The sequence below is a fragment of the Maylandia zebra genome, linkage group LG3, assembly GCF_041146795.1.
Source record: "Maylandia zebra isolate NMK-2024a linkage group LG3, Mzebra_GT3a, whole genome shotgun sequence".
NCBI lineage: Eukaryota > Metazoa > Chordata > Actinopteri > Cichliformes > Cichlidae > Maylandia > Maylandia zebra.
The window spans coordinates 54,963,413-54,977,466 of NC_135169.1; the positions used below are offsets into that span (position 1 = coordinate 54,963,413).

General features: G+C 42.9%; 1 protein-coding gene across 2 annotated transcripts in view; it reads left to right on the forward strand.

Annotated features, from left to right (window-relative positions):
- Nucleotides 1-14,054, forward strand: part of LOC143416816 (protein NLRC3-like) — a 250,861-nt gene that overhangs the window by 158,363 nt on the left and 78,444 nt on the right. Inside the window, exons 3-5 of one of the 2 annotated variants that reach the window (XM_076882445.1) lie at nucleotides 4,638-4,814; nucleotides 7,185-7,358; nucleotides 8,034-8,597. The exons of the other annotated variant lie outside the window; for it this stretch is intronic. Of the exons in view, the coding sequence (XP_076738560.1) occupies nucleotides 4,638-4,814; nucleotides 7,185-7,358; nucleotides 8,034-8,046 (364 nt within the window). The 3' untranslated portion in view covers nucleotides 8,047-8,597. Of the gene's footprint in view, nucleotides 1-4,637; nucleotides 4,815-7,184; nucleotides 7,359-8,033; nucleotides 8,598-14,054 lie in introns of those variants that run through there. 2 annotated transcript variants of the gene reach the window in all.

Sequence of the window (14,054 nt, forward strand, 5' to 3'; positions counted from 1 at the left end):
GGGAATCTGCTTCCCTCGGCTCTCGTCTGGATAACTTCCCGACCTGCAGCAGCCAATCAGATCCCTCCTACATGTGTTGACAGGCTAACAGAAGTACGAGGCTTCACTGACGCCCAGAAGGAGGAGTACTTCAGGAGGAGATTCAGTGATGAAGAGCTGTCCAGCAGAATCATCTCCCACATGAAGACATCCAGGAGCCTCCACATCATGTGTAGTATCCCAGTCTTCTGCTGGATCACTGCTACAGTTCTGGAGCACATGTTGACTACAGAGCAGAGAGGAGAGCTGCCCAAGACCCTGACTGACATGTACTCACACTTCCTGCTGGTTCAGACAAAGAGGAAGAAGAACAAGTACCATGAGGGACGTGAGACGAGTCCACAGGAGCTGACGGAGGCTGACAGGGAAGTTCTTCTGAAGCTGGGGAGGCTGGCATTTGAACATCTGGAGAAAGGAAACATCATGTTCTACCAAGAAGACCTGGAGCAGTATGGTCTGGATGTGACAGAGGCTTCGGTGTACTCAGGAGTTTGTACAGAGATCTTCAAAAGAGAGTGTGAGATCTTCCAGAAACCAGTCTACTGCTTTGTTCATCTGAGCATTCAGGAGTTTCTGGCTGCAGTCTACATGTTCCACTGTCACACCAACAGGAAGACAGAGGTGATAGAAGGTTTTCTAGGGAATTTCCGAGAAGAATACAAAAACAGATCTTTTTTTAAGAACATGTTCAAGTCTTATAGCTTCACATCACTGGATGTCTTTTTGACTAAAGGCATGTATAAATCCCTCCAGAGTAAAAATGGCCACCTGGACCTGTTTGTTCGCTTCCTTCATGGCCTCTGTCTGGAGTCCAACCAGAGACTCTTAGTAGGTCTGCTGGGTCAGACAGAGATCAGTCCAGGAACCATCCAGAGAGTCATCAACAACCTGAAGGAGATGAACAGTGATGAAATCTCTCCTGACAGAAGCATCAACATCTTCCACTGTCTGATGGAGATGAACCACCTCTCATTATTTCAGGAGATCCAAGAGTTCCTGAAATCAGAGAACAGATCAGAGAAGAAACTCTCTGCAATCCAGTGCTCAGCTCTGGCCTTCATGCTGCAGATGTCAGAGGAGGTTCTGGATGAGTTGGACCTGCAGAAGTACAAAACATCAGAGCGGGGACGACTGAGACTGATTCCAGCTGTGAGGAACTGCAGAAAGGCTGGGTGAGTCCAGATGTGATCATTAACATCATTGATCAGTGTAGGTTAGTAGTTTAATGTTGAAAATAAAATCAGATTGTAAGCACAAAGTGTTTGTGTCCGTACGCTGCAACCTTCCACACCATTCCTTTATTGTACAGACTCAGCAGCAGCTCCATGGATCCCAAATCCAAGAGTGGAGAACAGATTTGAAGTGTGTCACATCCATGCAGTCACAGCTGTTTCCACCATGTTTCCACTGATATTAATCCTGTTCAATGACACGTTTCATATCAGTGAATATGTTCTTTAGGACGTCCACTGACATGTTTAAGTGTCCTGCTGGAAATCACTCAAATCATCCATGAAATCCATGAAAAATCCTTTTAGTGTTTCTAACTTCACCCTCTGTCCTCTCTCTCTCTCCATCCTCCTCACTGCTTCTTTCACTGATAATCACACAAACATCGTATTCAGCTACAAAATAACACAATAATATCATCTGATGATCATTATTATAAGAGCAGGATCCATATTTGATATCAGAGTAACACACTGCTTGGTTATGTGCAGTCATCATCAGTGACTGTGGGTCAAACAGAAGCTCTCTGATTGGTTGCTGACCTTGGTCACCTGTCCACTCTCACCTGTTTGTGTTTGCTCTCTCTTTGCTGTCTCCATCCTCTCTCTCCTTTCTCTCCCTCTCTGTCTTTGTACGTCACTCAGGTCCAATGGAAACAGTGACATTTACAAACCAATCAAAGACAAACTGATCCATGTCAGGTTATAACAATATTCAAAGTGAATACAGGCTGCTGCTGGACACAGACAGGTAACATCATTTTGACTTGCTGTCACCTGGATCTGGACTCATAAACACTGAAGCCCTGAACAGGAATACAAATCATTTTCTGCCAACTAGCGACACACCAGCAGATAATGGCTCAGAAAGCTCAAATGAGCCAATCATTTCTGTGTTTAGTTCCCCTGAAATCAGATCTGATATCAGCAGCTCTGAGTTCATTCATCATTATTGTCCAGTGATGAGATTTCTGCTCCGTTTGGTAACAGTCAGCAGGTTTTTCCTGCGTGTGGACGTGAACAGTCGTACCTGACAGCAGGTAGCAAACAGAGATCATCTTTCCAGCTGGAACTCTTCACTGAGCTGAACTCATTCAAAATGTTCTGGAGTCAAAACAGGAAACAGTCCAAATGTGTGTCTTCACTCTGACTCTGGATCAGATCTCAGTGACAGACTGTGGACATTATGGAAGCCTAAATGTGACACCATCTTCCTCCTTCATCTGCAGATTAAAGCCAAACAAAGATTCTCATTAAAAGTCTGCAGGTCTGAGAGAGACTCAATCGTTGTGTCATGTCAAACACAGTAAGAGGAGCTGAAGCACAGATGTGAAGAGCAGATTCATCAGATTATGACCTCACTCTGTTTTGTCTTCATATACATTCAGTCTGTGTTTATAATGCAGATTTTCTGCTTTTATAATAACACATTTTATATTTTCTATCATCACAGACTGACTCAGTGTCGACTCTCAGAGTCTCACTGTGAAGTTGTGGCCTCAGCTCTGAAGTCCAACCCCTCCCATCTGACAGAGCTGGACATGAGTAACAACTACAAGCTGCAGGATTCAGGTGTGAAGCTTCTGTGTGCTGGACTGGAGAGTCCAAACTGTCGACTGGAGACTCTGAGGTGAGTTCACTGACTGCGGCTGTTGTTGTTTTTCTATATTTCAGGTCTTTGATGTTTGAAACTTTCTTTAGTTCCTAAATGTTCAGGATGTGTCTGAAGACAAATGTGAAGGAGTTTGAGTGCTTTCAGAAATGTTGTCTTTCCAAAGGACTGAACAGCAGTTTTTCCTTTTGGCTCCAAACAGAAGTGACAGACTTGAGCAGGGTTCATTTAAAGGCTGACAGAAGTGGAGTGGTGACGGGGAGATGTTTGACAGGACAGTGTTTCAGCCTCCACAGGTTCATGTTGTGCTCCATCAGTCAGTGAAGATGAAGTCAGTGCTGATGAGGCTGTAGAGTGTGTGAGGGATGTGAATGAGGATGATGAAGATCTGATGATAGCAGATAAAAACAGGCTGCAGAGACTTTGAGCCATACAGGGCACACAGTGTGTGTACAGAACAGCTGAAATCATTATGGAGGCCTCACTGGGATATGGAAGCATCACAGTACAGCTTCAGTGAAGCATTAAAGTCTCTGATATGAGATGAGAAATGAAGCAGCCAGAGCTTTTTCATGAGTGGAAACCCACTGTGACTGTGAGCTGCTGCTACAGCCTCCAGATTAGCCAGCAGCTCATCCTGCTCAACATTTCCTCACCAACTTTAATGGAAGTGTGATGTTTTCAGCTGGAGTGATGGTCAGGGTGGCCTCCCTCTCCTCTTCTTCTCCTCTTCCTCTTTCATTTGTAAAGCCACTTCTGCTGCTTTCATTCATTTGGAAGTCCTGTAGCTGAGTTTGGGAGAGACTAACAGCCTCGGCAGCAGAGGGGAGAAAGGCTGTAACACCACCACTTTACTCTGTTCTACCTGTCACATCATTTTATCAGGAAACAAATATGCTCATGTTTTTACTATGTTTGTCTTGAAGATGTAAGAAGATCACATGGTGCTTTTATTATTGTGTTGGTTTGTTTCCTGTCTCTTGGATGGAGCCCAGCTGTGCGTGGCCCCTGGGCCTGTGGTCAGAGTGTGTGCTGGATAATCCGGCCCAGGATGAGGCCAAACTGACATGGGATGAAATGTCTGTCACATAATTGAGCTTAGTGTAGTTTCATTTCTGCACAATTTAAAAACAACCAAAACTTTGTTCTGTCTTTTCTATGTTATACTGTAGACTTTCTTTGATACTGTGTCCAAAAGGAGCAGCTTTTACTTTGAAGGGGAGGCATCTCTGTTTCCTCTTCAGGTTGGATGATGGAAGCAAATGAGTGTGTGATGTTCTTTCAGTGTTGCACTTTGTAGACGCTCCCTGAGCACTGGTCTCACAGCCAGCTGCACATAGAGACCAGTGTTGTTAGTCCAGGTCAGAAGATGACTTGTTGGAATGAAAATGAGCTTGTAGTTTGTCTGCTTTAATAATGTGACTGGAAAAAGGTGTTGGACTTCAAATATGTCCATTTCTTTCACACTTCACCTTTAAAAGTGAAGCCTTGTGGTTCCTGGAAGGAAAAACACGACTTTTTCAAGTCTTTGTCCTGTTTTTATGAGAAATGTACGACTTTAATGTGAAACATTCAGAGTTTTTTCTCTTGTTGTGTTTGTTTGAAGCTGCTTCCTGTTGGCTTCAGCTGTTTGGAGTTTCCATTTTCTAAACTTCTACATTCTGAACCTTCTTCAGCTCTGAACAGATGATGAAACACTGAATGATTTCAAGCTCACACTTTGTCTAATAAACTTACATCTTTCATTCTTTATACAGATTGATGGGCTGTGGTTTGTCAGAGATCAGCTGTGATTATCTGGCAGCAGCACTGAAGTCCAACCCCTCCCATCTGAGAGAGCTGGACCTGAGCTCCAACAACAAGCTGCAGGATTCAGGAGTGAAGCATCTGTGTGGTTTCCTGGAGAGTCCAGGATGTGGACTTGAAACTCTGGGGTCAGTCAGCATGTTTTAGTTGTGCTGAGATGAATATGATGTGAAAGTTGTGCTGACACTAAACTGCAGACATCAGGCTGATATTATACTGATCCACACTGAGGATCTTCATGGTAAAGTCTGTTTTCTTCTTCTCTGGTTTAGTCCATTGACTGCAGCAGAACAATGTTCACATTTCAAACCTTCAAAGAAGAAGAAAAATCCTCCACTGGATAATTCACTGTGAAACTCTCCAACTCTTCATTCCACCTTAAAGTCTGTCTGACACTGAAATCCAAAGCAAAATGTGCGTTTGCTTTACAGACAGCAGTCCAACACAAACATACACACATCATCCAAAACACAGTCCAACATCCAAATCTCCTCCACTGCCAGCATGAATGATGGGAAAGAGAAGGAGGAACACTCTGACATTCAGGGTTAGAATGAGTTTCATGAAGCAGACTGTGAAGATCAAAGCTGCATTAGAAAGCTTACATGAATGAATGAGTGGACAGAAGTGGACAGAGATCATCTGAAGCACTTCAAAGGCTTTAAATCAGCACATTTCTCTTTATTCTTTATCAACTCTGTTAGTTTCTCTCAGTTTTCTGTGGAATGAAGCTAACAGCAGGCTAATAAGATGCTGACCAATAGGTTTCTATTAAAGGTTGTAATTTGTATATGAAAAAGTGCTTTGGCTCAGCAGGGATCAGCTTACAGGTAGAATACAGCTGCTGGATGGGATTAGCATGTCATAGCTATCTACCAAACTGCTAACTGGGGGATTTCAGGCCATCTATGGATCATTTTTGCTAACTGTTTATTCAGCTTAGGCTCACAGGGCTGCAGCCTGTGCCCTAGCTGTCATAGGGCAAGAGGCGTGGTCCACCTGCACAGGTGAGCAGTCCATCACAGGGCCAACAGAGAGAGACAGAGAAGCACTCTCTCACATCCACACCTACAGCCAATTTAGAAGCACCAATGAACCTAAGCAGCATTTCATTGGACTGTGGGAGAACATCCAACCTCCACAGAAAGGCCAACAAGCTTCAACCTACAACCTTCTTGCTTTAAGGCACTAGTGCGAACCACTTTTCCCCATTTCAGCCCAAATCCTGCATCTTCCTGTTTCTGACTCCAGGCCAGCTCCACTAACACTTTCTCATCAGACACTGCCACCTAGTGGAGGAAGTCTTAGTTCCATTTGAAGCTTCAGATGACAGTTAGTTCCTTTACAAAGAGGTGGAGGTGGTGGGGCCACAGCACCACCATCACTGAGTGCCATAGGACACTTAACCTTTGTTTCCATATGCTGGGAACTTCCTGTTGTTCCAAGGAGGACTGGAAAATGTGTGAAGATCTCCCAGTCAGTTCCTCACAGCACACTTCAATCATTTCCCTCCCACAGCATCAGGACCAGGGCTTTTTCTCTCTTTGGTCCCACTAAGAGATTTCCACACAAACACCTCATCAGTGGGACTCTCAGAGCTACCAGCCCTTTGCTACAATCACAAAGCTCTTCATTGAAATCAATGATATCAAAGCTGGAATCCAATGAGTCCAAGTCTTCTGCTGATTCAGCATCACATTCATCTTTGCTCCTTGTTCTGCATCCCCACCATGGACTTCATTCCTTTCCAAGCCAGCCTTGAGTGTCCTTTATTCAGCTCATCCTCTGCTTTACTTTTACACCTGATTTTAGCTGCTTTATCTCTCTTTCAACAAGTTTCTGTGCCTCAATCTTTTTCTTCTCTCCCTCATAACAAGACAGCTTCTTCTGCCTGAGAACATGTTGGAGTGATTTACTAATCCAGGGCTGCTTATTGGGGAAAATACTTCCTGTTTCCAAAGTAATCCCCATTTTTCCCAGAAAGAAATGTAAGTAGAAATCGATGATCTAAGTGAGAACATGAGCCTTTAAAAAGTCCCAGTGGGTGCAGTCAAAGCAGTCCCTCAGTCCCAGTATAGAGTCTTTGGTCCAGACTGGAACAACTGTGTGCCCAGTTTGAGCTCTCTTCAGTGCTGTGACCTGACAGACCCAGAGGGGCCATCACATCACATTTAGAAGCTCCCCTAATGGAGCCACAACACATGTCCAACACTTAGTCTGTCTTGTTGGACCAACTGGAAGAAATGATTCAAGGACTTAGTCACAGAACAGAGATTCAAATCTCCAAAATCCAACTGGCTGCATCAGGACATATAGTCTGAAACTCTGCACAGTTTCCTGTTTGAAGCTGCTTCCTGTTGGCTTCAGCTGTTTGGAGTTTCCATTTTCTAAACTTCTACATTCTGAACCTTCTTCAGCTCTGAACAGATGATGAAACACTGAATGATTTCAAGCTCACACTTTGTCTAATAAACTTACATCTTTCATTCTTTATACAGATTGATGAGCTGTGGTTTGTCAAAGATCAGCTGTGATTATCTGGCAGCAGCACTGAAGTCCAACCCCTCCCATCTGAGAGAGCTGGACCTGTGGGGAAACAACCTGAAGGATCCAGATGTAAAGCAGCTGTCTGATCTTCAGCAGAGTCCAGACTACAGACTGGAGACTCTGGAGTAAGTAGAGTGATGGAGTGAGTGGGTGGTGCTGTCAGCAGTATTGTACTAAACACAGTCAGTATGAAACAAAGATCCAGTGTTTCCTGTAAAGCTGCAGCTTCTCAGTGAAGCTGTGAGAGGAGAATGGTGACAGGCTTCAGGATTGGACACAAACACTTCCTGTTTCTGACCTTTATGGTCACCATGGTAACAGCTGACACGCTCTGATCAAACACTGTCAACAGCCAATCAGCTCTCTGAACAAAGCAGCACGCAGACCAATGACTGCATTCATTTCCAAGTTTAAAGCAGTGAAGAACACAGTCTGTAGGTGAGGAAGAATTTAGTGAGAGCAGATGTTTGGATGGAATTCCTCCAGTTAACAGCTGGAACCGTCCATCTGGATTGTTGGGCTTGTTGTTGGGGTTCCTACAGAGCTCAGAGTGGACACACCAAGGTTCTTCTAATGAATGAAAGTCCAAACTCAAACTAGGAGGGAAAAACATTTTCATCAACTTCAATAAAAATCCAAAGATTAGAAAAAGTGAAGCAACAATGAGTCCTAGTACAGTCCCAGCACTGAAGTCCCTGCTGCTCTTTATACTGGATGTGCTGCATCACTGACTGACAGCTGATGAAGAGTCTCTGGAAACACTCGTTTATCTCCTCTGCTCTTCCTTCTTCTCTCTGCAGGTGGAGGATATGATGGTAAACAGGACGGTGTGTGTGCTGAGAGAGGAGGAGCTGTGTCCTGATGATCCAGAGAGGTTGAAGCAGCAGCAGCTTGTGTGTAGAGACGCTCTGACTGGGCCATGTTACTGGGAGGTGGAGAGGAGAGCTTCATCCAGCAGTGACTGACAGAGGAATGAGAAGAAGTGCAGATGACTGTCAGTGCTGCAGAGTGAACTGCTCTGAGAACAGCTCCACTGTCAGACACAATGTAGAGTCCAGCATCATCCCTGTGTGTCCCTCTGGATCTGACAGAGGATCATCAGTGTATCTGGACTGCTCTGCTGCTGCTCTGTCCTTCTACAGTCTCTGCACAGTCTCTGTCTGACTCTGGCTACATTTTTGGCATTTATATTCTTGGTTGCTCTCTTTATATTTTTCACATGCAAAATGTGCCCATCTTTGGCAAGATTCACACTGCACCTGGAAAGGAAAAATAAATGGCTCATATTCTGTTTGGTGAATACTATTACTCAACATTTTAATTATGATTGGCAAGTAATGATACTAAGACTTATGTGTTTCTTTTGTTTTGTTTTGCCATTTCAATCATGCTGCGGTCAGCGTTAGCATCTAACATGGAGCAAACAATGCAGTAGTCCTCAGCGTTCCCTGAAACACAATCATAGTTAGGTTTTAATCAAACATTATTTATTGAATAATTAAAAAATAATAGTACATTTTTTCCAAATATACTTCCTGGAAAATTAGTCTAAATTAGACTTTGAGAAGGGTCTTATCTGAAAGTGTTTGAAGAGCACTATTTGTACTGTGCTGTTTGAAAAGCACTATTTAAATTGGAAGTACGCACTAACGTGATAAGGACTTTACTGGACTTACCTCGATTTTCAAGTAGGGTGCAAGCTATCTGCATTCGCTCCAGCACAACTGGCTCTGTAGTGGTTGACACCTCACTGACCTCTCCAAAATCAAGGTAGTGTTCTGCAAACTGTGAGATTGATCATAATTAGAATGTAAAGTCTTAATTAGGTAAAGGATAGGATAATTATAAGCCACAAGGCTTCAGCCTATTCCTTTTTCAGTTACTGTATGATTAAGTACTTCTATGTAAAATGATCATCTTTGTTGTTTTTGACCGAAATAACTTTCACTTCACTTAAATTCACTTAAAGTCTTAATTCTAGCTAACAAGAAACTGAATCATTTGAATACGGGTTACCTTTAACAGTAAAACTCCACAACTGCAGGAATCCTGTCGCTTGTTGTGTTGCATAGTCTGTAACTGCCACTCCATGGTGTCTTCATGCCCTCTCATCCTCAGAAAATTCCTAGTTGAACAAAAGTGTTTGTAATGAAACAAGATTTTTTTTTTTTTAATCTAAGAATAACACCTCAGTATCATACATACCTCCAGTTGCACAGAATTTTCCTGTCATAAACACCTTCATTCCCATGGGGTCTATGAGCAGTATTTTCTGTGCAGAAATGTTGACAATCTAAAGAAAAAGTTAAATTAAAAATTACAATTGTTTGTGCCACTGAAAACTTATTTAAAAATAACACTTTGTGCAAGAAACTGCTTCACAACAAATTATGCAAATTAATAACAAAATGAACACATACCACAAGAATCCAGTGTGTACCAAAGTTCACAGGGCACAGCCACGTCTTCAACTGGGAACTTCATCTGTGGGATTGGAAGTGCAGAGTAATTTGGATTTACTTAGGTACCATGCGTCTCAGGGTGTTTTCAAATATAGTCTTCTTTAAAGGAACCGAACTCTTTCCTCAGCAACAGAAAGGAGTCAACTGTTTGGACCACTTCTGAGCTTTCAACATACCAGTTGAGGCATCTGAACTGCCCAGAAAACAACGAGCTTGCAACTACTGAACAGAGCAGGTGTGCAGCATTCTGCACAAGTATAGAAAAATGTTATAGAACAGTAAATAGGTTTTTTTATTTTTATTTCAAAATTAGTAGGTAAATGACATTTCTTACTTACCTTTCGTCTGTCAATAACACGGTGCAGATATGCATCAATGACCTGTTTTGAAAAATCTGAGTTTATACAACAAACAGCAACAATTTTTGAAGTAACTGCTTGAGTGCTGTACACAAAAACATCTAAAGGAATAGAATTGCTGATAAAGGTTCTTTCTGCATATACTGAAACTGGGTATTATGATGTCACAACATCTGTGTTGTGGTTGATAACATTTTTTCCTATTGAAGTGAATGGGTGAAACCTTATCAGAGTTTTGCAATATAACCCCCCCCCTACCTACCCGCACATTTTAAACTATTAATGGTCTCTGCACTGCAAATGCTTCAGAAGGAGCAGAACCTCGAAATCAGAATCAATAATAATAAGTTCTCTTACCTCATCAGAAAGCCACCGTGACCCCTGCAGTGTTCGAAAAATAACTTGTATGGTCCAACAGCTGCCTCCAAGCGCCCAGTATCCTTTGCACACCATAGCCTCTTTACTAAAAGAAAAATATGATAAGTTAGCTTAGGCATGCATGAGATTTCTAGTGGATACGCTTGGTAAAGGCCGACGGGCCACAACAGGAAAAAGTCAATACAATAGGCATGCATTTACACGCAGAGAAATAGGAAAGGTACAGCGGGTGGGCAAAAGAGAAAATTACTGACAGGCAGATCCATTTCCAGACTTCCACAAGCTCAGTGCACGTTTCTTTACATCTAATATGAGTTGAAGACTGCAAAATGCAAACAAAGTCATGCAACAGTCAATTAAGTTGCAACGCCAAACTGGCAACAAATGACCAACTGGTCAAAAAGAGTTGTTCACTATGTCACCTTCATTTTCTAAGCTTTGTTTCCGGGAGGGAAGTTCTTGTTCACGCGTTTCTGGTCCTGGAACACAATTAAACTCCTTGTGTCAGCCGTTTTGGGTGCATAATGAATCCTCTGGACTTTGCTGGCACTGAGGGTTAGCAGTAGGATGGCAGGGAGGCATCTTCAGGTCTGTGCTGCTGTTCACTGTCTGACTGCGAGTTGGGTATTTTTAATTGTCACTGATATTTACATGGTGGCTTCTTCTGTACGGCTTGATATGGTCAATGCTGTAGTGATTTCTTAAAGTTGCTCCTTCCGTGTTTTTTTAATCTCACACATTTGCCAGCGATGTCTTGAATGGTGTAGGGTCCTGAAAAATCTGGATCAAGTCTTCCTCCCTTCATGGGGGCGTTTCATGTTCAAGAGAAGAACTTCATCTCCAACGCTGTACACAAGGTTTCTGTACTTCTGGACTCGTCTAGCATAAGCTTCCTTTTGTAAGTCTTGGGACTTTGCCATATTTTCCTCTACAGTTTTTTTTTAAACTTGCTCTTGTGCGTCTCTTGTAGAAGATACAAAGTCACCGTAACTCGACTCCTCAGGGAGAATGATGGAGGACAGCTAAAATTTTCACATTTTAAATTACAATTAGTCCACCACCAGCACCTTTGTTTTGGCCACATTCAGTTTCAGGTGATTCTCCTCACACCACCTCACGAACCGACCAATCAGTCCTCTGTACTCCTCTTCCCTTCCCATTCCCTCTTTAATCCAGGATCTCAACCAGTTTGTTATGTTCTCTCTTATAACTTAACTGGTAAAGTAACAACACATTTTTGGTTGTTAGTAACTTACTTTATTAACCATGTTGTGGAACGGCACAGGCATATCAATGTGCACATGCACCACGCTTGGTGTTCTCTACTTTACTACAAAATATAGACTGATTTTACTAAATACATCACAGTTCCTCCCATCCAGCTTTGATGAACATAAGTATCAAACAATCGAGATATTTTCAGGTAAATGCCGTAACCCAATAATTGTACTTAAACTGAAATATGACACCTACTCAGTGATTTACAACATAGAGGTAGGTTGTTTCCTCTTAAACATTTTAACCGCTTTCCTTACAAAATGAACTGGAAACCTATAAGTTCAGTCTCTGAGGTGCTCTGCGATTTCTCTCAGGGTAACGTCTGCCTGTTTGGTCAGAGTCCATAGTGCTCTGTGTGGAAAGTTCAGGTGTTTGAACATTGGTGGTTTCACGTAAACCCTGAACCTCAGGTGGTGAAGCGAGGGCAAACTCTTCTGAATCTTGAAGTGTAGATGTGTCCTCTCGGGTTGCTCTGGAACTACGTGACATTCTGCATCTAGAATCTGATCAACATGTCTACACCAGACTAAGTTGGCTCCAACATTTATGGTGTATATCAGCGGTCCGGTCCGTGAACGAATCGTGCCAGACTGCCTTTTCTTACTTGGGTCTCTGTAGTCTCTGGCGAGAACTTTTTGTCCAACATTGACGAACCTGGTTTTGTTTCTTGTTGCTTCCACCATACAGGACGGCCAACCATTCACAGTAAGATCGTTTGACAAGATTGTGTTTTGGCTCGTTTCTCTTTTCACCTGAGCACTTGTGACAGGTAGGGGTTCCATTTGTGTAACATGAAACACAGTAGCTGGAGCAGTCATTTCTTCGGTGGGTTGCATGTGTGGAAGACGTGAAAGTCCATCTGCATTTCCATGTAGCTTTGTCCCTTTGAACTCAATGGTGTAGGTGTGTGCACCCAGGAACAAAGCCCAAGCAAGCGTACGCAAGCCATGGTTGGAATACCTTTCTGAGGGTTAAAGATGGACACCAGCGGTCGGTGGTCTGTGATCAGGGTGAAGTGTCGTCCATATAAATACTGATTAAACTTCTTCACTCCCCACACTAGACTGAGTGTTTCTCTGTCTATCTGCGTATAGTTGTGCTCGGCTGCATTTAGGGACCTTGAGGCAAAGGCAAGTAGTCGTTCGGATCTATCAGGCATTTTGTGAGATAGCACGGCACCAATGCCATATGGTGAGGCATCACAGGCGAGGCGAAGTGGTAGATTGGGGTCAAAGTGTGTCAGAACCTCCTCTGATGTAATGAGCTGCTTAACTAAATTAAATGCCTCTTCATAGTTTTTTGTCCATTTCCATTTGACATTTTGTTGCAGCAGAGAGTTCAGCGGGTGCAGGACTGTTGAAAGGTTTGGTAGAAACTTGTGGTAATAATTAATTAATTATTACCACTGTATGCCCGGTATGCCCGATGGCGAGTCCAGCTATGGTCCTGCACTCTCTCTCTGTTTCTTTCTCTCTGATTGTGGAATAAAAGTATGAACATGTGTTTATAAGTTACACTTGTGTTTGAATCCTGCAGCTTATCACACATTTGATTTCCATGTGTGACGACTGCAAGTGTCCAGAGTGAGGACAGACTGAGGGACCCACTGCTGCACATCATCTGTGAGGCTTTGCAGCCCTGATGATCCACCAGGACAAACTCAGCAGTGTGTGAGGAAGAGGAGGAGGAAGAGCCAGCAGCAGCTGACAGATGGAGAGAATAGACAGACTGTTCCCTGTTTGTGAAGGACTGCTAGGAAAGTTTAACATAACTGTCTGTCCTGAATCAGTCTTATTAGGTAATGTTCAAATAATGTTGTCATTCCAGTGTTTTCAGTGTGGGAGAAAGTACTCAGGGCCTTCAAGTTACACACTATGAAAGGCAGCAACAAGTTTAATGTTCAGAAACCTAAAGTCTGTATCAGCAGCAGAATGGAGCTAAAAATAAATGTTGGTTTCAGTTCTATGAAGCTTTGAGTATTTTGGATCAGTAGCACTGCTGTGTTTGTTGCATCATATTGCTGTAATTGTTTATTTGCTTTATATATTCTGAGCTAAGTTGATCTATATTCAATTCAATTCAATTCAATTTTATTTATATAGCGCCAAATCACAACAAAAGTCGCCTCAAGGCGCTTCATAGATACAGAGAAAAACCCAACAATCATATGACCCCCTATGAGCAAGCACTTTGGCGACAGTGGGAAGGAAAAACTCCCTTTTAACAGGAAGAAACCTCCGGCAGAACCAGGCTCAGGGAGGGGCGGCCATCTGCTGCGACCGGTTGGGGTGAGAGAAGGAAGACAGGATAAAGACATGCTGTGGAAGAGAGACAGAGGTTAATA